The sequence below is a fragment of the Rosa rugosa genome, chromosome 2 (genome assembly GCF_958449725.1).
Source record: "Rosa rugosa chromosome 2, drRosRugo1.1, whole genome shotgun sequence".
Lineage (NCBI taxonomy): Eukaryota > Viridiplantae > Streptophyta > Magnoliopsida > Rosales > Rosaceae > Rosa > Rosa rugosa.
In genome coordinates, this window is record NC_084821.1 from 43075865 (window position 1) to 43100397 (window position 24533).

Consider the following 24533-nt stretch of genomic DNA (forward strand, 5'->3'; position numbering starts at 1 on the left):
GACCATTATGGTTTGGTCACTTTGGTGGAAAAGCAATTAAAATGAAGCTATACATGCATGTAAGTGAACGGGGAGTTAAAGGAGAAGCCATGTGCTTATTAGCGACTTTTCTGGGAAATGCTATGGCTGATTTGCTTCATTGACGAACACATGCATATAATTACTATTTTGTTAATTTAATTGTTGTGGAATTCAAAATTCATCGAGGGAATCAAGGATGGATCACCTGAAGGTTAAAGCTGGCTCTTGCTTCTTTGGTTTGTTTGCTTATCAAGTTATCACTTATCAATTAATATGAAAAATATATACAGCCTCTTATTGTACGTACGTTTGACTCTTGCACCACTTCCTAAACTTGCTTCGTTCTTAACAAATGCATCTACATATGCTACTTATGGCCATGTTAGAAAAAATATATAAAGGAAAAGTATTCTTGTATAAACCTCGGGTTAAGAACTTAAGATATATGATTAACTTCACAAGATAGACAATAACTAGTCTTTCTTCAGGACCTTTTAATTACTTAAAAAAAAAATTAAGGACTAAATGATTGTGGGTTGCATAATGAGCAATTTTTGAAAAAGAAAGGAACAAAGAAGAATTTCATAGAGCTAGAAGATGTTTTTGGGGATTTCCACCCCCAACTTTTGGAAGTATGAAGTCTCAATGAATAAACTTTTGAATGATTTTCATGCATATGAAGTTTTGAATACTGTGTATTGTGAGCAAGAGTATCATATCTCTGAGACTCTGACCAAAAATGTGTTAGGTATTGGTATAAGCAATTGATTAATACAATTAGGTACCAATTACCATAAGTTCTTAAACAGAAATAACAACATTACATTAGAAAAGCACTCGAGGACTGTATAATCGATCAAAGTAAATTAACTATAATTGAGATACCACCATTTTTTTTTTATTGTGGTTTTTTTATTGCAATATGAATAAAATTACGTACAAACCTCAGGAGTACTCACAATCAGTTGACGGACGGCCCTTATGAAATGAATCAGGCATAGTTACACAGGCCGTACACACAATACTGGCCTTTTTGGCACCGCTGGTTGCAGCCTCCACAGTGCCTCTTATCGAAATTCGTGTCAACGCAGCCTCCTCTGCAGCACGTCTCAGTGTACTTGCATTTCTTCTTGCAGGCGCCGCAGTTGTGCTTGTCCTCGGACAAGTCCATGCACTTGTTGTTGCAGCATGTCGAGTTCGTGTAGCTGTCTGCCAAGTAGGCGCAGATCTCGTTGTCCTTGTTGCAATGGTCGGCTGCTCTAGGGTTTTTAGTCTCAGCCAGGAAACGACTCACCCTTTTCGAAGGCAGAAGCAGATTTTTCTCGTCGTAGAGGGGGTGCTCTTCCGACACGAAAGAGGGTTTCTCTTCTGCTTCACGACCGGCCCTGTTCACGGTCATGAGAGTGATGGACAAAGCCATGGTTGTTGCTATGATTAGCATAATCTTGATGAGCTCCATGGCTTTGTCCCTTGATGTGTTTGCTGTGATCAACTCAAGGTTGTTGTTGTGGTGTATGTGGAGAGAGAGGAAGAGGGGATGAGAGAGAGGGGACTGATGGGGGAGTTCAGGAGGTGTTTGATTTGGTGGTGAATGGGGGGAAGACTTGGGGTTTATAGTATGGGGGGTTGACGCGGGAAAAGTGGTAAAAGCAGTTGTTTCTTCGGGTGTGCTGCAACGAGTGTGGTCGAATTCTAGGCCCTAAGCACATTACTTGTTAAGGAAACTATGTTGATTTGGACACTCGGAACATTTCACATCCAAAGGGCACCCTTGTTTCAAAATGACCATATACTCCTTTCGAAGCTGGAGTGCCCCGAAATGCATACCAGCTAGGGTCTCAGTTTAACAGGCGCTATGCCTGCTATACGTGATGAATATGATGCTGAAGTGTTAGGAAATATACCAACGTACAATGTATAGCACGAGTAATACTACTCTTTGTGACTTGAATTTTTACTCTACATAAAGACAAGAATAATGCAATGTGAAGTTGTGAACCATCTTTTTGAGTACCACATGCATCCCACCTTATGTGGCAACTGATGTAGTAAAAAATCCAACCTATTACATTATTTCACTAAATGACGTGGTTGTGCCACATCAGCTGCCACATAAGGTGGAACGCAATTGATACTAAAAAATGTAGTTCACAGTGCATATACCTTAAAATTAATCAATAATGAAGTAGAATTCAACAGTTTTTAACGGAGACACCTGGACTTCTCCAAACACATCATACTCTTCAACGGTTCAAACGTTTAATATTACTCTTCATACTCAAATATACATGTTCGATCGACAACCACTTAATTATCGACCCCTACATTGCACACGTCCTAACCTCTTCTACCTTATTGATAGTCAAAGAGGGTGTTTTCGATATCTTGTATCCTCGATCCCCTTTGACCATGGAGTGCCCCGTAGATGTGAATCCAATGTGCTCGCACAGCCGACCTGAAGAAATTTAGGCATGCTCTTAGGGTAAGCAAAGGGACTAGCATTAATGAATCGTAATTGCATAATGAAGCAAGCACACTATACACATTATGCATACGTGACGTGTTCTTTTTAAACAAGCTTCAGCTCCAAGTAGGGTCTCTATACAGCTTATACATCAAACTTGTAAATGCAATTATGCAATTAAGTTAACTAGCCCTGAAGGCTTAATTAATATACTACACGTTTATAGTTTAACAAGTAATTATGCCACGCATCAAGATGGCTTAGCAAATGAATTGCTGCCGCATACGTTTGTATATATGTTTGACACAATTTAATTTGGGTGCGGCTATTGCTACCCTATCATTTTCTTAGTTTACCCTACAAACATTTGAGTTATTGAAAGACAATATTACCCAAGTGCAAAATGACTAATAAGTACACTAATTTTGTAAAATCCAAATCTATAAAGAAAATTAAATACATAACCAATTCCATTAATTAAATACAAAGACTACTTAATTTTTCATTGGATAACATTAATCTTTATCTTCTCCACCCAAATTTGAATTTATTAATTTTTTTTATAACTTTTTATTGCCTCCTCAACGTAATCCGTGATTCAATTCACAAAAATATTAGTGTTAACTTCATAATCTTTGTAATACCCTTTGTAAAACACAGACAAAAAAAAATAAAAAAATAAATAATCAATCTCTTCTTCATTGCTCATAGTTATTAACTTACTAATCTTTTAACATGGATTAAATTAGATGAACATTGAAACTAAAAGAAAAAAAATTAAGAAAATGGAAGTAAATCAGATTATGATTTTATTAGGAAACTTTAATAATTGGTATAAATTAAATTAAAGATTTTCATTAAAAAATATTCTTTAATTGGATGTGTCATATAGGGATATTTCTGGAAAGAGAAATGGGTTAGATAAGTAAATATAATAATTGAAATTAAAATGTCGGGTGTAATGAGCAAGTAGGGTGAACAAAGAATTAGCCGCACCCTTTAATTTTCGAGGACTTTTTCATGCATATGTTTTTAATCAATTAACATCAAGGAGTTAGTACTGTTCATAGAAAGAAGAATCTTATACCTATTAAAAATGACTTGAAGAATATTCTTAGCTATAGTAATTTAGAATATAGGGATGTTAAGTAAACCTCAAGAATCACGGCAATATTTGATGTTTTTCAAAAGCAACTTCGACAATAACTTGTATTCTGCACCAATTTCAGACACCTTTTAATCTTTTGTTGTTTAGGGTTAGGGTCAGTGATTCATATTAAGACTACACCAAAACTTAATGTACGTCATGTAATAATGATTCATATCTTATATTTTTGATTTGCTTCCATTTAGGCTCAACCGCGAAACATCCCAAAAACATAAGGATATTCTTCTTATACGTACAGTATTGAGCTTAAGAAAAATCTAAAAGTTACGTACTATCATGTAGAAAATTAAAAATTATATGAATTGTAGTGGTTTCTGCAAAATTAAAAATATCCAATCTGCATGTGAACGTACGTTTTCACTGCTTCTAACCGCCATGGAAAAACTTGCCCCCTTTAACTATATGAAAAAAAAAAAAACTATTTTCTTCCTTCCAAAGACAATTTGGCAAGTAATATCTTCCATCCTTCTTCTTTTTAATGATCAATATATAACTATTTTTTTTTCTTTTTGGATCAATCAAGTGTCAAATTGTTAGTGAATTAATTAGTTGTAAACTCATTATTGGGTTCATTATTGCTCTCCGCTAGGGTTAATTTACCTCATGGTGTTTGCTTCCTTTCGGCAAGTTGTCCATTTTCTCCCTTGGTGAGTCTTTGCTGCTTTCAGGTCTGTTTTAACTTTGAGGTCAGACTTTCGCATGTGATTTACAACCATATACTTCACTGTTCCCGTCTCCGATTAATATGTTCTGTGGTTGAAGACTTGAACTTGTCTTCCTAGTACGTTCGATCAGCACGGGTGGCTTTAATCTTCTGGCGCCAGTCTTGAATTAAAATTTCCAAGCCTATTTGCGGATCTTGTTTTTTCTGAAGGCCGGTCTGTTTACCTAAGGCAACCAGTGGGTCAATGAATTCATTTGGATATATGACTTGGAATGGTACATCACTTAACTAGAGCAAATTACTGGATGTACGTTAATATATTCTATGAATGTACATATATATGCATGCATCTATCACCGGCTCCTCCAATGGGGAATGCATGGTTGTTACTTGAATTCTAGAACAACATAGCTGGAATTAATAAGCTAAAAAATATGCACGTATGCTCATTTTTTTTTTTTTAAAGGGCCGGTGCGGCTGCCCTCAAGCCTTGATTAAACTGTCGAATACAAAGGGGGAACATTTAGCATAAACCCCTGATTACAATAGGCATAAAGAGTACGTCCCGAAATGATATCAGGATGCTCATTTCTAAAACAACTAAGAGATACAATTCAAATATTTGAAATGCTATATTGGGAAAAGCATGAATAGTATGACTTGAGTTCTAGTGAAAAGAATATTCGGGTCAACTATTTCTGCACATATCACCACTCTAATTTTATGGGTTATTACGCCTGGGAGGTCAAGATCCGTCTTCTTCTAGAGATGTAGGATTTTAATACACCAAATAACCATTCAATAATGCACATCTCTAATATCTTATATAATTAATGATCACCTGATCGATGTGTTAGAATTAATTTATTTCATGATCTCTGAGCTAAGAACAGATCCTGGCGTATATGTACGTGTGCTGCGTACAAACTTATCACAAAGTTGGCGACGCAAAACCATTTGCTAAATATATATCAAGTAGGCTTTATGTTTATCTAGATACGACTCTAGGTTGTTATTCTGCAAGGGTGAGCTGTTATGTGTCTTCTTGAATATCTATAAGTTGACGTGAATGACTTAAAGAAATTAAAAAAAAATATTTGAAAAAAAAAAATTTAGAAGAAGAGAAAAGCCCTTTTGATAAAAGAAAAAAAAAAAAGAAAAAAAAGAAGAGAAATAAGTGGGACAATTTCTACCTTCACACTCTTCAGAGTGTTACCAGTAGCTGCCTACAAATGAAAGCTGGATTTGAAGAATGTATTGTAGCTCATGTGTATCGAGAAGTTAACATGGTTGTCGATGTGTTGTTTAAGTGTAGTTTGGATATTAACATAGGCACTATATAAATGGAGCAATCTCCTCCTTAAGTTATCAATGTCTTCCTTGATGATTTGAGTGAAGTTTCTAGTAATGCTTTAAAAGAAGAAAAAAGAAGAAGAAGTTAGTGTTATTGTTTTTAGATCGTCAAAAAAAATAAAATAAAATAAAAATAAAGAAGTAGAAGAAATAAGTGTGGACAAATTCTGGTCACTATGGGCCATCCATGTCCAATGTTCCAAGAAAACCAAACCCGGGAGAATTTCTGGAAGAGGGCCTTAATGTCGTATGTCCAATTTTCGAAGAAAACGACATCCAGTCTAAACCGTACGTAAAACCAAACCGAGCGTCGCAGTTCCATCCAAAGGAAATACAAGCGGGGACAGACGGACGGTCCTATCGATGCTCTCCAACTCCATGGAGTTCAGACCTCGCAATTACACTGCCGAGAAACAAGCCCACGCGCTTCCTCGATCACGCGCCGACGATCATCCTCTCTCCGCTCCATCGTCTCCACCTCGCCACCAGGTCCGTATCACACGTAACCTCAATTGCTTCGTATTTTCAAATAAAACTTATAGTTCATGATCACATAGTAACTCCATTACTAAACTTGCTGTGCTGGATTGAGCTATCATATGCTTCAACACCGTATTAAATCAACAACAATGCGCTGCGTTCGGTTTGAATTTTGATTTGGATGCAACAATGGTAGTGTTTGACCATTCCAATTCGAAATTATAGTGATTTCGAATACTTGTTGGATTTTATAGTTGTCGAATATATGTAGTATCAATCAATGGACTGGACTCGAAATTTGTAGGTCGTGAAGTGAAGTAGTTTGGTGCTTGAGCCTGAATATTTATTGCACTTACTTTTTTTTTGTTTCTGATCATTGGACAATACATCACTGCCATCGGATTACTCAATTGGAGTTTTAATTTTAAATTCCAGACTATTCACAATGTGAGATATCTCGATGCAGGTTGAGGTTGTTGATGATGGGGACACCGACTATCTTGACCCGCTCAGAAGGTCAGATAACAATGCAGCAGTTTCTATAGAGGATTTGGAAGGCATTGAAGACAGTTCTGCTTCGGGACTCTCCAGTGAAGCTTCGATTCAAAATCCATCAAAAGAATGGGTCTCTTTTAAGAGGTCACTGATGCAGCGGTTTCCGGTCTCCAAAACCGTTTTGACTTCTTCAGTAAGCAGTTCATGTGTCTTGATTGTTATGGATTGGTTTTGGATTCCTGAAATGCAGTGTTGCTTTCTAGCTTCTAAGACCATGGAGTACCTTGCACATGGAGCATATTCTTCTGAAATTTGACATTCAATACAGTTTGTTTTTTTTCATACGGATAGAGTTTGATTTTCCACTTCCTGGATGAATTTTAACTTCTCTAAACTCAATTCTTCCCCCCCCCCTTTATGGGAAAGGGTTCTTTGTTTAGCATCTTTTAATTCCATCTACTTCAGACGTTCTGCGACCTTTCCATTTTTTAATGAATTTCGTTTCTCATCGAAAAAATGGTCTTCTCTCCCTTTTCACTAGGATTTCATAGCACCTTTTGTACAGTAAACTCAATAGTCATATTTTAAAGTACGCCACCTAATATGTTCCTCATGGAAACTGTAACTTTCTAACCTCTTTTCTTTTCTTAATAATTACAGATGTCCGATGTGATAGTGAAAGGCAGAAAAAGTATGTCAGACACCTTTGTATTCTTCTTTTATTATTATTTTTTTAAACCAAATCAATGTTGTAGTATTGCACAATGCAAGTACCGTCCCCCTAGTTTTTTGTTTCCAAATACTTGTATCTAGACCAGCCGGTAACAATTGCTTGGTTTAATTTTTTATTGATGCGAATGTGCAGCATATGACAAATCTTCAACAAATATGCATTTGGAGGAACTGGAAGATCCAGAAAAATTTGCAGAAGAGGGTGGCAAAGTCATCACAGGACAGGAATATGTTTCCCGGTTACATGAGCTCAAAGCTGAAATAAATCACACTTGGCATGCTGATGATCGTGTGACATCTTTGAAATTATCAATAAAAGTAATTTTATTGTTTCTGCTGAATAATTGGTTTATAGTCTTACCTGGGTAACAGTTCTGGTTTAAGAAAAGATTAAGCAGCTGTGCTTTATAAATAGTTTTACTTCTTCAGTATACGTTGAAAACATTGGTTGGCATTATCTTAATCATCCATTACCATGCTATTGTTTCTGAAGGTTAACTCTAGCTTGAAGATTAACATTATTTGGCATAAAAAAAACTAGATTTTCCTTAGCCACTCTTACGTAAGGATTTTAGCAATTTATGAGTTTGAAAAGTCATCAGGTTAGATAACGTATGATGACAATCCATGTCGTGTGTGAATCATGCTGTCTAAAGTAAATTCAGCTCTACATGCTTGCGACTCTACCTTTTTCCCATTTATTTTGCATAGAAATATTTATTCTTCATTGTGACTTGTAAGAGTTTTTTTTTTTCTTTTTCTTTTTTTCTTTCTCTAGTAGTTTGATAGGTTCCATCTATGACTTCTTGTTCTTGTTGTCAACCCGTGTTGTGCTGGAATTATGTTTAGGATCATATGTTATCAGATTCTCAAAGAAATTTTTTGTTGGCAGGTAGCTAAGCTTTTGATGGATACATCTATTTTACAATGTTATCCTACACTTTTTGTTCTTGCTATGGATATTATGGATATGCTTGGGGATATGGTGTGGGAACGCATCAAGTTGAAAGCTGAATTAGCTGAAGATGGAACCAAACTCTGCTTGTTACCAGGTACTGCTGTTACATTGCTCTCTCATGTCAGGCTCTTTCCCTTATAGCAATGCTGTTGAACTCTTTTCTTGCAAAGCAACTAGCACTAGTCAGTTGCTAGATAATCATATGCTCATTTGATATGAGTTCTTTCAAATGCTAGTTCATTCATTTTACCCAAATAAAATAAAATAAAATAAAATAAATAAATAAATAGATAAACAGATGGAGTGGGCAGTTTTATTTAAAGGAATAAGCAATTTTGTGATACATCTTCCTTGTCTCCATTATGGGTTCTTATTTTTATCTACTTTCTGATCAAACATTAACTAATGTAAATAGGTTTGTTGATTATTGGACTCATTTTATTGAATCAGTTTGATGTTTTTAATTTTATTTCAATTGTATTTATGGCAGTGAACTTCATGGTGAGTGATATTTGCTCCGATGCCAAAGAAACTTGCAATAATTGGTTCAGCAAAATTGGTGCAATCCGAGAGCTTCTTCCACGTATGTGAGTTCCCTGTTCATTAATTTTATGATCTTTGTTTTATTCTCCTTATTTTCCTTTTCTTTATCTCTTAAATTCTTTTGTTATAACTTATACATGATGAGCATGTATATTGTAATTTTTTCCTTATCTTTAATGGTTATGCATAAAAATGTGTTAGAGAAAGACAGGGAAGGGAAGTTGGAAGTTTCTTCCAGAGGAGACACAAAATGAGAGAAAGATTTTCAGCAATATTATGAACTTAAATCCAAGAATTAAAATTGAAATAGAGTACCTGTGAGCTCTAAATACTCGATTGTTATATCTGATTGCCTTCCGAAGTTGTTTGATAAGACTACTTTTGTGGCCCTTTACTTGTATGTGCTATGTGTGAGAGTTACTTTTGTTTCTCTCCTCTTCACATCCTCTCTTTCTCTCTCTCTCTCTCTCTCTCTCTCTCTCTCTCTCTCTCTCTACACACACACATGTGGTATTCTCTGGTTGTTAATTTGATTGTGTTTCAGTTATTTGGAGCTCGCATTATTGCCTTGCTGGCGTTTCTTGCATGATCGACCTCTAGACTGTCTTCAGCGCTTGGTAATGATGACAAGAGGGTTAGCAGATCCATTGGCATCTGCCTACTGTCGCTTATATATGGCCCATTGTTTTAGAAAGTTGCACTCTCATGATATAGGTAATCATCTTTTCTACTGCATTTATTTTCTACTTTCCAATCGATTTAACAATGTAGCTTTTGGCAGAGAACTTCAAATTTTCTTGGTGGATATTGCATATGCAAAAACTAAGCCTTTGCATAGATTTTATTTTTTATTCTTCTTATTCTTTTTCCTCTTAAAACCTTAAACCATTATTTTCTTTGTTAGTTTCATGACTGATCTATTACTTTGGTACTTGCCACTTCTGTGATTAGGTTGACTGACAAAGTAGTTTTAGACTGGTTTCTGAAATTCTAATGGAGCTCCAACTTAATATGAAATTATGCCAACGTGTATACTTCGTCTCATATTTTTTTACTTTAAGGCATGCTATTGGACCTCGTTATTTTCTTTCGTTTCTTTTTTATTATTATTATTATTAGTTTTTCAAATTTTAAGAGAAGACCTTGTGCTTCACTTCTCATGCTTTGTTAATATTTACTTTTGTCTTTTGAATACTCTATTTGTACCTCTTCGACCGGTAGCCAACATGCCTTTAATTTCTCATGTTGCAATGGAAAATTTACACCATCTTATGTTTTGACAATTTGCTACAGGATGTCTGCTCACCTGCGTTAATGACTTCAAAATTTTGTTGATGCGGGTGATATCGGCAAAGGAAACATTTCACAGAAACTTGACTGAAAACAAAAGATTGCTTATCAGTCTAATGGAACCAACCATTGATTATATCATGAAATGCATATTTAAAAATGTGTCCGAGGTAGGTACTGGAATTTCACGTGGCAATCTTGCTCATCTTCAAAAATCAAAACTCTATATGGCTGGTTTCAAATTCCATTTTCTCGAAACATGCTCTACAAAATCTTTGGTATTGGAAGTGCAGATGCATTAGCATCTATGGAGATTATTATTAATTATATATATTTGTTGAACAGAAACAGCTTTAGGAGAATTAGTACTTTGGTTAATGAACTGATATAGTAATTTTAAAGTAAAGATAATACTGTAACATTTGAACTTTGTAGGGTTTTTATTTTCGTTGTGCTTATTTTTTCCCCCTTCATTTCATCTATTAATAGTCTCAAAGAATGTAGTTGAACTATCAAATAATGAAGTTTTGACATGAATTCTAGTCTTAAAGTGTGATGGTTTATTAATACTTTTTTAATTTGTTGATAGAGACAAGTAAATGATGTACTAGTGGAGCTTGGGCTTGGATCTAATCAAGTGGAGCTGCGTGGAAGGTTCCCATGCGCCTCAATTATCCTTCATCATCTAGTCAAACAACTTCCATCGCAAGTAGTTAGCTCAGGTGCTATGGAGATCATTCGGCTCATTGAGTCCAGCAATGATGATTCCTATCATCAGGTACTATTCAATTGAAGGTGGTGACAGGCATAACTCATAATCATTGTTACATCCAAGAGCATAAAATATCAGCAGCTGCATCCTTGATGCAGATCCCTTCCTTAGGGGTTGGATTAATCGATGTGTGAGGTCCATTTTTAGGGGTTAATCTAGGTGTGAGGTCCGTTTTCATCAATGAAAAACAGTCTACAATGCACAGTTCTTGATCTCTTCATTCTTTTCTTTTTGGTTCCGGAAGTGCTTGAATTACAGGTTACTTGGATTTAGGCTGTGTGAAAGAAAATCTGAAATGGACACTGTCAATGCTGTGGTGGACAAAGTCATTCAGGTCTGTAGAGAGAGATCTACCTATTTTGTTGCTTAACTTTTATTTTCCAGTGGTTATTTTCTTCTTTTTCCTTTTTTCATTGAAAATTTTTTTTGAAAACATTCCTAGTGATTAATTTCCAAGGTATCTAGTTGAGAACTTCCATTTTAGAAAACTAAATTTTTTTTTTGATAATAAATCAGGTTATTACTCAATATGAAGGCCTTGATGAGTACTTGAAGGTTGTGGATGCTTATGTGGACATTTTCCTTCAAAATCATATGGTGCGTTTCAACAGGTTTTCATATAGGGGTTGTTATAGGGGAAAAAATGTTCTAGGTGGTTGTGAGTTGTGACACCATTCTGATTAGCTTGGCTTGTTTGTAGTTTCTATTTTGTTCTTTGGGAAAGGAAACAAAGAAATACTTTAATAATTTTTTTTTTTTATATATTTTAATTTTTTTTTATAGAAATAGGGTCCCAATTCATTAATGGTAGAAAGAGGCAAAAAATACACAGTGACCCACCTACAGAAATACTTTAATTGGTAGAGAGTGATCATTCATGTTAAAGGTGAACAAGCAGTCTGCTAAAAGTCCCCAAACTAAAACTAGAAAGAAGTTCTGGATGAAGCAACAACTTAGTCAACTAAAAACTTGAATTCTTATAAAGAACATAATGTCTTTTAACTTATCAAAAAAAAAAAAAAAACATAATGTCTTTTAACCTTAAGATTTCGAAGGCACCCCCATGTAGCGACTTGGCAGATTACTTATGGTTGATTAAATGCAACCAACATTACAAGCAACATCTATCTAGTAAATGAATTTGCTCCTTTTAACTGAAGTATCTTTGTGGATGGATTTAGTGAAGTTGCCTAGACCTTTCTGTTATGCTCAATGTTCAAACTTTTAGGAAATTAGCCTTTGAAGGCTTAAAACCTACCAAGACCTATCCAATACACAGGCCTTCCCCCAAGATATAAGCTTTCCATGGTGGAAAAAAACATTAATACTACTGGAGACATCAACATTTGGCCTGGGTCTTGCGGAGCTATTATAACATGAGGAAATAGGAGAACTTCTCTAAAAACCAAAAACTTGAAGGAACTGAACCAAGTACAATCTAAAACTTCATTAACGTGCATACATGAAGTAGAATTAAAATTAACATTTTGCTAATCGTATTGTTTAAGCAGTAAGCACCACTGCAATTTGTTGCCCAATTTGAATGACAATGTCAAATGCAATATATAGTTATGAAAAGTAACTTAACTTTCATCTTCTTGTTTTGATAAAAGTTCATGAATACAAGAGTATGCATTGTTGAGTTTGATTTCATTGTCTGTATTATGTAAGGGCAATGCTTGTTGCTACTTATAATTACTGGTGAGAATTCCTACCTCCTTTAGTAAGAGGATTCCAAATTTATCGGGAATATGGCTTACTTGAGCTGAGTTAAGTTGTAATATGTTCTCTCGGATTTTTGAGGGACTTTTCTTTACTGGATACTTTTGTAAACTGGAATAAGTGCTCTTCATAATTTCACAGTAATTCATGTAAGCAAGCTTGTGTATAAACATTTGCATCTGCATGCTATTTCAGTATTGCTTCACTGGATCTGATTATTTATGTCAGGATGACCACCTGAACTCCATTTTGGAAGGTATTTCAAACCGAGCATGCAGTCAAGGGATTGCTGAAGATGAACTGACGACCTTGCAGTCTATCTTGGTGAAGCTTCTTTCTTATTACGAGGATTTACAAGACGTAATTGCTATGGTATGCTTCTCCTTGCACTTCTTGGCTGTTGTTTATTCCCACTTGTACTATTTGTACTATGAAGATGGCATGGAATCTTAAATTACTTATGGTTCTGTAGTCTTAATAGCATTAGATCAAAGTTAATTACCCAGGGAAATTAATTATGTTTGTCTATCTGTAGACCCCTTTTATGAAGATCTTGGATTTAATGCGTGGAAGTTCACAAAGCATTGTCAATATGCAGATCCTTGACATGGGGATAAGGTACCTGTATGGTGATGTTCATTCATTCTCTACTTTTTCTTGCTAAGGCCTCACTTTGGTGTGATCTTGCCTTTTGAAAGACGAACATATTCGGAAGTCCCAACTTGAGAACTTTTGGGAACTATTCAAATTTACCCGTAGTGTACACTTCCATCAATTTTATGACTTTGTCACACCTAGATGCAGCCTTATGCTTTAATTCATAATCTTAATGCAAAAATGTCTGGATGAATTTGCAATCTGGAGGTTGGTTTACATGTCTTGGAATAGTGATAACATGAAGTGTCATGATCTAAGTTTTCACACTTAATGAGTGAGAATGGTAACATCTTTCTAGGTTCCTCACTATTGAAAACCTGTGATAAATTTTTTCGTGTTGTAACTATATGATTAATGGGTGAATTATTCCTTCCATTTCCTGGGAGCATTTAAATATTGGCTTGTTCTCATTTGGCAGGAATGGTTGTATACGTGATCGGACAACTATACAGTTTCTTTTTGAAATTTCCCAGGCTCTACATGATGATGAAATTTTTGTGAATGTAAAAGATGATTCTAACCAACCAGCACGTTTGATTTCTTCTTTTGTCTCACTGGTAATTAATTTGGATTACATATTTCCATGGTGCAAAATCTGTTTTCTTGTGATGGCAATGCATTTGATTGTTTGACATTTATTGTTGCTCTTCATTGTTAGGTTGATTATGGGGCAGAGTTGGAAAGTCATTTGACCTTCTTAGTTGAATGCCGTGCAGCTTTTGGTAGCATACACTGGCTTAAGGTTTAATTAGTTTAATTATTGTTGTTAAGCTACCTTTAAAAGAAAAATAATATTGTTGTTAAGGTGTTATTTGTAATCATATTGGTCCGTTCAGAATCAACTCGATAAAATTTCTGTTGATACTTTTTCTTAAAAGACACAATGGCTAGAGAAGGGACCATGTTCAGAAAAAGATTCGGAGAGTGAAATTCACACTCCCCATTTTGCAATCCACACTCATTCTTTCCTCTTTTAGAATGAAATTCACACTCCCAAAATTTTGTCTTTACAAAAACACAATTTAAGATAATAAAAAAAGAAACATGGAGTGTGGATTATAAAATGGGGAGTGTGAATTACTCTCCCCAAAGATTATTATTCCACCAAAAGAATTCTCCATAGTATGACAACTTTATTTATATCTATGTTTTCCTTTCTCCAATTAATTCAGCACTTCAATTTACTTTCAGGAAACTCTTGTTCGCTCGAGTAATTGTTTAGCAATTAAGGCTCTGAAAGATGGGAATAGACATATCAGTTTTATCAAATCCTGCGTAGCATTTTCTGAAGTCACATTACCTTCCATTTCAGCTCAGACTAAGCAGTTAAATCTGTATCTTGAGACTGCAGAGGTTTTTCTTCTTCTTTTGGTATAGAGATGTTTCATATCAAGCTAATCATATACTACTACTCATTCCTGTATAAATATTTTAGGTAGCCTTACTTGGTGGTCTAGTTTCTCATTCAGATGGACTGATTGACTCAGCAATCAACTCTTTGCAAATTTCAGAAGCGATGGATGGTTAGTGTACCTTGCTTTCAAGTGAAACTCTCATGTCATATTTATTTTGTTACCATCAGAACCATAATTCAGATATTGTTTATGTATTGTGAATGGAATTTGAAATTAAACGAGCGTTGTCTATCTTCCCTGGGGATCTACAGGAAGCACGCACCTTCCAATAGAATATTCTAAAGGATTTGAGGTGCTAGCAGGTCTTTCATCACAACCTGCTCTAACTGAGTTGAGACTATTTGCAATAAAACCAATCAGAGAATAGATTAAAAGAAACATTAGTACCTCTTTGCATAAAGTATAATATCTCTTAACTTTAACACACACCCACACACACATTTATGGTTACACAACTTAACTAATCATCTTCAATTCTCAATACTGTAGCTGTCCTTATCACTGTACCTTATGGCTGTCCTTATTTATGCTAACTTTGTAGGACTCTAATTCCTTTGCTGTAGACTTTTAATTTGTTCAGCTTTGTGGTGCATAAGTCAGCTCTTGTATGTATTTACTGCCTCCTGAAGAGAATGATAAGCAAAATTCTCACACTTTCGATACATTTAGGAAGTCCTTCAGGTGCCAAAATCTTTAGGATGTAGAACCCTGTTTTAGACAACCTTTGAAGCAAGCATCTTCTGAATGGTGCACGATCCTGTTGAGCAGGATGCGTGACTCGTCAGGATAATGCTTTGTATGTGTATGTTTTGTTGGTAGATAATCAGGATTGCACTTTCCTACACCAGTGACATGTTTCTACTTGATTAATGACATTGGTATTTTATCAGGAAAACTGTCTGGTCTGACAAGAGAACATTATTTATTATAAGTGAACGTTTCCCTCCTGAGTTGGATAATCTGGCATGTGATTCGCCTTGATTGTTAATATTGATTGACATACAAAACTATTCGATAGAGAACATTATTCCTCTTTGTCAAGCATACACAAAAGTAATGTTCAATCCAGATAAAGCCTAAGTATTTGGCATGTTAGGTTGTCAATAAAATCTGTTTCCCAAAAGAAAAAGAAAAAAAAAGGCCAAACAGGATCATGCATTCAATCATGATTCCTCCTGATTGATAATGTTGATGTATATACCAACTATTTGATAAAATAAATTGACTCATTTTGTTGTTCATCAATAAGAATGCTACCCTGTTTGGTGCCTGCATATGTATACTATGTCGCTGATTTTATCATCTGCTTTTAAGCTTGCTGAAGGTGTTATGTTTGTCAATTTTGATTGATGCAAGCCATACACATGCAAAGACAAGTCCTTATACATTGGCGTTGTAACATTTAAACTGAAAAAATATTGCTTTCTGTATAGGGTCCAGAACACCATTTGATGCTGATGGAATACTCTCCTCAATTCAAAAGTTATTCAGCCTCTTGGTTATGGTTCCAGGTTGTTAGCATGATATTTTTATTCATATCCATCATGTGTTGCAGTTTGTGTATTACATCAACATTGTATTCAAATTGCATCTTTATTTTAATTTACCACGTTGATCTTCCAAACAATCTGTTTTATTGTTTTTATTATTATTACAGATCAATACTTTTGTTTTTTGGATAGTCTTCTGAGAGTAAGGCATTCAAAGAAAAACTTGTTATGCTTCTTTATAAATGATGACTCATCAACATGGACAGATAATACTGGAAGCCACACTATAGCCCAATCTAAGTTTGGTTCTTGTATTAAAGGTTTCAAAACATCTTTGACAAATTCAAAAACATGCTTAGGATTACATAGTTTTTTGCAATTTGCATTGTCATTTGCTTTTTAAGTTTGAGTGCCCATGGTAAATCATATTAAGTATTGTGTTTACCATTTGTTTTTTCTAACTTGTCTTTTCCATGTGTAGGTAATCCTGAGCATGGAGTTACTTTCTATCCAAAGAACTTGGTATCGCTTGTAAATTCTCAGCCATGGTGAGCATTTTCATAACATCCTTCATGTTGAGAACCTTGCACCTATGCATTTTTGTTATGGAATTAAATTTACTTATTCTTCTGATGTGTTTATATATTTTTATAGGATGACACCAAGAATGAGAGTGAAGATTTTTTGTGCAGTTGTTTCTCTGTTAGCGGCACTATCTCAACGAGATCTGCCTTACCATGCAGATAAGGGAAAGGTACATAGTGCACGCCTTGGAACAAATCCAAGGTTCAAAAGTATTCAGAGTTCTGAAATTAAGAGAAAAATACTCTAAAAATCCAAGAATGCCTTATAAGTTGGGTAAAGAATAACACTGCAACTTTGTACTAGTACTACCTAGTGCTTGTACATTATTCTGTAGGAAAACATATTTTCATTGAAGTTTGTAAATCTTTTGGCTGCTAATATTTCATTTGTTATTTCTTCAGCTTCTAGGAAACAACATACTGTTCTTTGGTCATTCATCGTATTTAAGTGAGCTTGCCTTGATGTGCAAGTTTGTTCTTCAGAACCTGGTTGATACTATTCAACAAGAACCTTCCAAGGTAACGACTTTCAATAGTTTGGGCCTTTTTTTTTCCCTTTCATTTATGTGGTGCTGATATATGACATTTCATTGAGTAATACTTAGGCTGCTCGTGGAAGTATGGCGCTTGAAGCTTGCAACTGCATTGCATCATCTTTCATTGTAAGTTTTTAAATCTTTTTTTATCTGACATTCATGAGTGGAGGTTAATATTCCTGTCATGAACTCCGACTTTCATCCTTGTTACACATACCAGGGCACTGCTAAAAGCTGAAATAAAATCCGGAGAAAATTCTTAGATGAATAGTTTTGTTCACATGAATTTGTTTTTGTAGTTGTACCATAGGTTTGTCATAGCTGCCCAGAGTTTTGCTCCAAGTGCCTTTGGCTGCACAATTAAACATATGGCTCCTGGGCTTTAACTGTTAATCATTTGTTATAGTTTACAAAATCCATTTCCATCTTGACTGGAGGTGTGGTGTCTACTAGTTTTAAATCTCTTTGGAAGCATTCTGTGTGATATGCTTCCTGCATTTCCCGGGATGTCGCTGTGGCAAACATTCTAGCCATTGCCTCTCAAGCATAAAAGAAAACAAACTTTTGAACCAATTATGACTTCTACTTCTTTTGTTACCAAGAACTAAAATCTTCTACAGTCATCATCTTATTTGCATTTCTGTTGTCTATTTGGCAGCCAAGTCAGGAAATATCCTCAATTTGCGCCAATCTAATAGAAACTGGGAAATCGTGTATGGGCACTAGCCACCCGTATCTGCTATCGACGATCAAATTTATGGATCACTTGCTGGTTCCATCTGTTGCAGTATGATGACATGAATGTCTTTGATTTGTTGGATTAAAAGTGGCTCAGGGAATTTCATTAGGTAATGTATAGATTACATATGTTGCAGAGACACAGCATAGTTCTAGTTAGGAACCATTTCACTCTTCTTGTACTCATGAGTCCTACGCTTGTAACATAGTAACATACTAGTACTAGTGGACACAAACCCAAAGCTTTTCCAATACGAGCTTGTGATGCATCATTTGCAGTTTGTGTTGTTATGCCAACTTATTTTCTTTGTAGTTAGCAAGCATGGGGGAGTGAGGATAGGAGTTCAGAACTTAGGTTGGAGGGGTAAAAGTTTTTAAACGTATGCAAACATTAACAAAAGTCGCATTATCTCTCACCGCCAATTCTAACATCCGCATTTCAATTTTGAGATTGCAATTATCATTTGAACACATGCAGACATAACGTTTTACAGGGGAGGAACATACCAAATCCCAGAAACAATACTGTCTCCGGCGGTAGGAAATTGAAAAAAGAACCCTGTAAATGTCGAGACAGAAGGACAAAAAATTCCTAGCTCTCTACAGGGGTTTTTTTTTTTTTTTTTTTTCACAAGCTCTCTCGTATCCCACAGCTTTGTAAGTTTGTTCAAATGCTCTCCCTTCAATCTTTGTAAGTTATTAATTATCACTATCAACAACGATTGAGGATAATTTGTTTGACCAATTAGTAACCAGGTGAATATTATTGAAATTCACTTCACGTGGTAAAATGCCATATCATTTGGGACTCTCATAGCGAACCGGGTATAGTGTCTAAAACATTTGACTTGACATTATTAAACCGGAAAGACCGAACCAAATGGGACCGGCTCATGATTTAGACCGAACCAAATGGTAATGTGGCCTAAAATAGTAGAAAAATGAGCATTGGGGTTTTTCTTCTGAATCCTAAATCCCAATCCCAATCCCCCTTCTCTGTCTCTGCAACCTCACACTTCCGCCCCAATCGGCGTTCGAAAATCGATGGACTTGGAGGTGGTTGGCCGTCACGCGCTGCTCTTCGACGACGACAACAGCGCGTCGTTCGTCAACTCCCCCAACGCGCTCGTCGAGTGGAACTCCCTCTTCATCGACCGCTACGACGTCCGTCACCTCCTCCCACTTCCTTTGCCTCCTCGCACGCGCCGCCGTCAGCCCCACCCCGATGCCTCGCTGGAGTCCGAGCTTGATCTCGAGCGCTACCACGATTTGCCGTCGCCGTCGGAGGAAGCAGAAGAAGAACAAGAACAAGGTATAAATTATATTTAAGGAATTTCGTCTCCTGCTTCATATGATTTGTATAAGTTCTTACAGTTTGGGTTGCTTGGCGTTTTGAATTGTTCAACTTTGTTTTAAAGCTATGGTGATGATGATTTTGTGCTGAGAAGTAGGTTTGATATTGAAGTAATTACATGTGTTTTAGCTACATGAAGGCCTTGCCGCTCTGTTGCTTTGACTTATGCTTAATAAGATTTGTCTAAAGGAACACTTTTTTCATTCGAGATGTTTTCGCTCGATTGTAATTGGTAGAATGCAGCAACACTGTAGTAGGAACTTGTTCCATGTATACACAGAGATTTAAGGCTAAAAAGATGACCCCTGGTTAATGCTAATTGAATTACTTTGTTTTTGGATGAAGCTGAGTTAGAGGAAATAATATTGAAGTTTAATTATAGGAAATGTAGATTGACTGTAATCTTGCCCTTTGGGTTGGTTATTATGCAAATATTTGGAGTTTAGTTTAAGTTTGTTTATGTGACGTGCAACACCTCATAGTTGCTTGGATCATCAATATTTAAGAAGGTTGTCTCATAGAGAAGATTTATTACAAAATACAGAGGGCTGGTTCTTTAATCCAAACCATGGAAAACATGGACCCTTCTGTACTTGGTAGTATTCCCATGTGCTCTTTTAAGGTATATCTTCAATGGTCCTCTTGTTATGTATGGAATTGGAGATGACGGAGGGGATCAAGCCTGTGAGATGCGAGTTTCCTTTGTTGTTTCTATCAGTGTTATTCTTTTTGCAATATTTTTCCAGTTTGCAGGATGGAATGTAATTTGCAACAGTTTCATATCTCAAAGACGCAAGTAAGAGTATTCCTATTTAACTTTTTGCCTCCACTTTTTATGCCGAATGGCTGATGTGTATCAATGGCTTAACTGTTATGTGAAAGTAAGATTTTGATTATGATTGTTTTTATTTCCAGATGCAGGTAATGATGCAGATGTGCCGAACAGTGGTGGCTATCACTCTGTTGCCTTTGCATATGGAAACCCGGTTGAAACAACCGAGCAGAAGAGTAATGATGCTGAGCCTGTTTTTCGTCCAGCCTTTCCGGTGCCAGAAAGTTTGATTCAAAACCTTGTAAGTACAGTCCCCCCCCCCCGCCCCCCCCCGTTTCTTATTTGCCTACGTATGATTTCATATGACTGGGAAATTATTGTTTGTCTGATTGTTAACAAATATGGCCAGATGATAATTGCTAAGGTGCATGTCTTATTCTAAGGCTTACCATGTCTAAGTTTCAGATGCTCGGAGCAGGCATGCAGTTCTTGTTACCAAGGGTCTGTGCAGGTGGGATTAGGATGGTAGAAACTTATTGAATCTTTCTGCTTGTGAGCAAATTGGAAGAAACATGTCTTTGTAGAGTTATATTCTTTATTCGTCATGGTTATCTTGGGGTTTATCTTGAGGTCCAGAAGGTTTAACTTGGGGTTTTCTATTAATTGTTATGATACTTCATTTGAGATGAAACTGCGTTTACTGAAAATTCTCAGTGTTCTGAAGGATTTTTTTTTTCCCCTTTTCTGTTTTTCTTTTTCCAGCCTCCAACAGAAAAGATACATCAGATCATTGCAAGAACGGCTGTGTTTGTCGCCAAGCATGGTGGACAGTCGGAAATTGTTTTGAGGGTGAAACAGGGAGACAATCCAATGTTTGGGTTCTTGATGCCTGACCATCACCTTCATGCATACTTTAGGTTTCTTGTTGATCACCAAGAACTACTGAAGCAGGATACTCATGGAGCTTCTGCACAGGAAGAGAAGAAAAACAGTGGTGGTCTTGATCAGACAGGTGGAGCATTGTCTTTGCTTGGTTCTGTATATGGGTCTGGAGAAGATGAGGATGATACGACTGAGGATGCATCTGACTTGCAAAAACTGAACTCTCAAGAAGCTGTTGATGCAATGAGTGCAACTGTGCATGGGTCAGAGCAGAAAGAATCTACTGGAAATGTAAACGGGAAAAATGATTTTGTTTCCAAGTTTCCCTGTCCTCCTTTGAAGGAAAAAGTTAATCTCATTAAACATAATCGTATCACTAGCACAGTTAAAGGTGGAGCTACAAGTGGGATGAAGAAAGAAAGTGATGCCTCGGGATCACTTTCCACTGCTGCCAATAAGTCACAGGCTCCTGCTGTGCCTAGTGCATCGAAGGTTGAACTACCCATTTTGGAACCACCATCTGATCAAAGTAGAGTTGTGGAGAAAATTGTTGAGTTCATATTAAAAAACGGCAGAGAGTTTGAAGCTATTCTGGCCGAACAGAACTGTAAACAGGGAAGATTTTTGTTCCTTCTGCCATCTAATCAATATCATCCTTACTACTTGAAAGTTCTCCAAGATGCTCAAGAGGTGCATATCTGCTTAACCCTGCAGTTTCTGCTTTTTGCTTGGTAATCTTATTTGTAGTGTGGAGTATTTCTTTGTTGATTTACCCCAAAGTCAACTATTTAGTGCACAAATGTGGCTCTGTGGCATCCTGCATTATTAGCCTATTTCCATAAATTGCTTTGTGATGATTATTTATGTATTGTGCACATGATGCTTGCTGTGTGCTGTGTAAATTGTGAATGAATAGCTGGAATTTTTTTTTAATTAATTAATTTATTATTATTTTAAAAAATTTATATTGGAAAAGAGCTCCTATACGCATAAAAAGAATGCACATGCACATTGTAAAAGCTGTTGGATTCGCAATCGTCTTTTTAGTTAGCAGCTAGTCAACAGTGCTTAAGTAGATTTGTATTTATGCGGATGATTTTATGTGCTTGGGATAATTGCTTGATAACAATACATGTATTTAGATGTTGTGAGTTGCCAGTAACAGTATGATCAATGGTAATTGTTTGTAGTTCTAGTTTTTATTGGTATCATTGTTTCTTTCAGTCCTTGGATTTGGTCCGTCTTTTTGATGTTCTGACTGTCCCCTGTATTACTGATGTTCATGTCCTGCCCTTTTTTACAGTCCAAATTACATGGCAAGCACTTAGTTTCTGAGAAGCAAGAATCGGCTGGGCGTGAGGTGGACAAGAAATCCACCAAGGGAAGTGATGCCCTCTCCTCTGGATCTGCTGGTCATGAAATACCGTTTGATTATGACAGGAAAGAAAAATTTAAGATGGTAATCGGCAAGTCAAAGAAGGATGGACATGATCTGCCTTCCAAATCAAACCAGCCAGAAGTTGGAGTCAGTGTGGATGCAGTCGCAGCTATTCTTCAGGCTGCCACAAGAGGCATTAAGAATCCGGGTTTAGACATATTCCCAAAACCGTCTTCTAGTAGTGCTGGTCAAGGTTCTAGCAATGATGGTGGTCGAGATTTGAGCTCAGGAAGTCAAAAGGCATATTGTTCTAGTGGCGTTGGTCAAGGTTCTAACATTCCTGTTCCTGTTGCCAAGGCCATTGCAGAGACGGCTGCTCTTGCAGCTGCAAGTGAGGCCGACTCCTCTGAAGCATCTTTGACTAAAGAGCAGAAGCTAAAGGCTGAAAGATTGAAACGAGCGAAGATGTTTGCTGCCATGATAAAAGGTGGATCTGCACCGTTGAAAACTGAGTCATTACGTGGCATATCTGCTGAGCCACCAGAATCTGGAGTTTCTTCATCAGGTAATGAGGTTTTAAATCTTGCAACCAGAGAAAGAGAAGGGAGTTCAGCTCCATTGGAAGTTGATGTTTCAAATAAGGTGGAAGAATTTGACAAGAAATTTTCTGTTGATGAGTGTAATGAGCGACGATCAAAGAAGGCCTATCGTACTCTATCTAAAAGGGTTGAAGAAGAAGAAGATGGTGAAGGTGACGGTGACGAAGAAAAAGAGAGCAAGGAAGAAGATAAAAAGGGTCAGAAGCACTCTAAGAAGCGTCGGTCTCATCATTCTTCAGACAATGGTAAGGACAGGCACAGACACAAAAGGCATTCCTCTTCCAAGGATAGAGATTCTAGGCGCCATCGTAAGCATGAGAGTTCTGATGAGAAGCATCGGCACTCACGGAGTAAGCATAAGAAGAATAGCTCTGATGATGAACATCAGCCTTCAAAAAGGCATCGGCATCATAGCTCATCTGATGATGATCATTGGCGTTCTGAACGCCAGCATACTCATAGTGAGCATCGGACTTCTCGAAGTAGGCATAAGCACAGTGACTCTTCTGATGATGAGCACCGGCATTCTCGGTGTCGGCACAATCGTGGTAGTTCGTCTGAGGATGAGCACCGGCATCGAAGGACAACTGTAAAGCATAGGGAACCTGAATCTGAAAAAGACATGGAATTAGAGGAAGGAGAGATCATTTTAAAGTCGGATCAATCAATAGCTAGTGGGGGCGGTATTGCTAGTAGAGAAGCTTCTGTGGATATTTCAAAATCAGATGAGGTTGGAAGAGCTCCATCTCAGCCTTCAGGTGGCACTGTGGTTTCAGATGATCTTAGGGCCAAAATTCGAGCCATGTTGATGGCAACGTTGTAAGAAGCATGAATTTGTTTTCCTTTGATGTAAAAACAGTAATCTATCTGCGAAGATAGAATCATGAACATTAGTGTAATTCTGATTCTTTTTGAGTTAGGATTTCACTTCAGTTTCTGTTACTAGTTTCAAACTGCCTGCGGGCTTTTGCATCCTAGTCCTTGCGAGATGAGATATATATCCAGGCTTCAGCCTCATCTTACAGTGACCCCATGAAGCATTTCATAGAGATAGTAGAAAGAATCTACATTGGTATATTGCAAAGTTAGCTCGAATGGCAATAGGGTAACTTTTCTTTTTATCCTATCAAACAAATGATCTGCTGGATCGATTGTTCACCAGCGATCTTTTGGCTTTTTTTAAAGATTGATTTGGAGAAGAAACTTGCCTGCAACTAAGATGAGTGCAAACACGTCAACCCAGTTTTATTTCGTTTATAAGCAGCAAGTAAATTAATTTTCTTGTATAAATGCAAAAAAAAAAAAAAAAAAAAAAAAAAAAGAGGCAGTTTGAACAATCTAAATTGCGCAGCTAGGACGGGTACTCAAGCTGCTTGAATTCTAGTGTAAATGTAAAGTATCCTACCAAGCACGTAATTTGAGTTGAATTAATTTCATGGAAACAGAATTTAGGTCTAGGCTCTAGA

General features: G+C 36.6%; 3 protein-coding genes across 9 annotated transcripts; 2 read left to right on the forward strand and 1 right to left on the reverse strand.

Moving 5' to 3' along the window:
• Nucleotides 1-866: 866 nt before the first annotated feature.
• On the reverse strand, nt 867-1584 carry LOC133728485 (stigma-specific STIG1-like protein 1). The gene has a single exon (XM_062155890.1). The coding sequence runs from the start codon at nt 1478-1480 to the stop codon at nt 1013-1015; it is 468 nt and encodes a 155-aa protein (XP_062011874.1). The 5' UTR covers nt 1481-1584; the 3' UTR covers nt 867-1012.
• A 4395-nt stretch (nt 1585-5979) lies between these two features.
• LOC133734154 (uncharacterized) lies at nt 5980-18360 on the forward strand. Of its 3 annotated transcripts, XM_062161786.1 has the most exons (23): nt 5980-6159; nt 6617-6838; nt 7306-7336; nt 7511-7695; nt 8270-8429; nt 8826-8922; nt 9423-9592; nt 10172-10338; nt 10758-10946; nt 11185-11274; nt 11457-11537; nt 12891-13034; nt 13198-13280; nt 13738-13876; nt 13978-14061; nt 14511-14672; nt 14755-14842; nt 16168-16245; nt 16706-16772; nt 16879-16978; nt 17211-17327; nt 17414-17470; nt 18003-18360. In XM_062161786.1, exons 1-23 carry the CDS (start codon nt 6034-6036, stop codon nt 18135-18137), a joined length of 2772 nt encoding a protein of 923 aa, XP_062017770.1. In that variant the 5' UTR covers nt 5980-6033; the 3' UTR covers nt 18138-18360. The 3 variants fall into 3 exon arrangements, with proteins under 3 accessions (XP_062017770.1, XP_062017771.1, XP_062017772.1); XM_062161787.1 differs by lacking the exon at nt 11457-11537; XM_062161788.1 differs by lacking the exon at nt 7306-7336.
• Nucleotides 18361-18999: 639 nt separating this feature from the next.
• LOC133734155 (uncharacterized) lies at nt 19000-24004 on the forward strand. Of its 5 annotated transcripts, XM_062161791.1 has the most exons (5): nt 19252-20232; nt 20352-20509; nt 20674-20719; nt 20971-21780; nt 22394-24004. In XM_062161791.1, the coding sequence occupies exons 4-5, from the start codon at nt 21079-21081 to the stop codon at nt 23888-23890; spliced, it is 2199 nt and encodes a 732-aa protein (XP_062017775.1). In that variant the 5' UTR covers nt 19252-20232; nt 20352-20509; nt 20674-20719; nt 20971-21078; the 3' UTR covers nt 23891-24004. The 5 variants fall into 5 exon arrangements, with proteins under 5 accessions (XP_062017773.1, XP_062017775.1, XP_062017774.1 ...); XM_062161789.1 differs by lacking the exon at nt 20674-20719 and having other exon boundaries at nt 19000-19394; XM_062161790.1 differs by having other exon boundaries at nt 19252-20509; nt 20618-20719.
• Nucleotides 24005-24533: the final 529 nt, after the last annotated feature.

Coding starts and splice junctions, on each gene's coding strand:
- LOC133728485 (XM_062155890.1), bottom strand. CDS start 1,480: ATGGAGCTCATCAAGATTATGCTAATCATAGCAACAACCATGGCTTTG.
- LOC133734154 (XM_062161786.1), top strand. CDS start 6,034: ATGCTCTCCAACTCCATGGAGTTCAGACCTCGCAATTACACTGCCGAG. Junction 13,281..13,737: donor ATCCTTGACATGGGGATAAG/GTACCTGTATGG, acceptor CTCATTTGGCAG/GAATGGTTGTATACGTGATC. Junction 16,979..17,210: donor ACCATGCAGATAAGGGAAAG/GTACATAGTGCA, acceptor TTATTTCTTCAG/CTTCTAGGAAACAACATACT.
- LOC133734155 (XM_062161789.1), top strand. CDS start 19,127: ATGGACTTGGAGGTGGTTGGCCGTCACGCGCTGCTCTTCGACGACGAC. Junction 19,395..20,351: donor AGAAGAAGAACAAGAACAAG/GTATAAATTATA, acceptor TTTTATTTCCAG/ATGCAGGTAATGATGCAGAT. Junction 21,781..22,393: donor TTCTCCAAGATGCTCAAGAG/GTGCATATCTGC, acceptor CCTTTTTTACAG/TCCAAATTACATGGCAAGCA.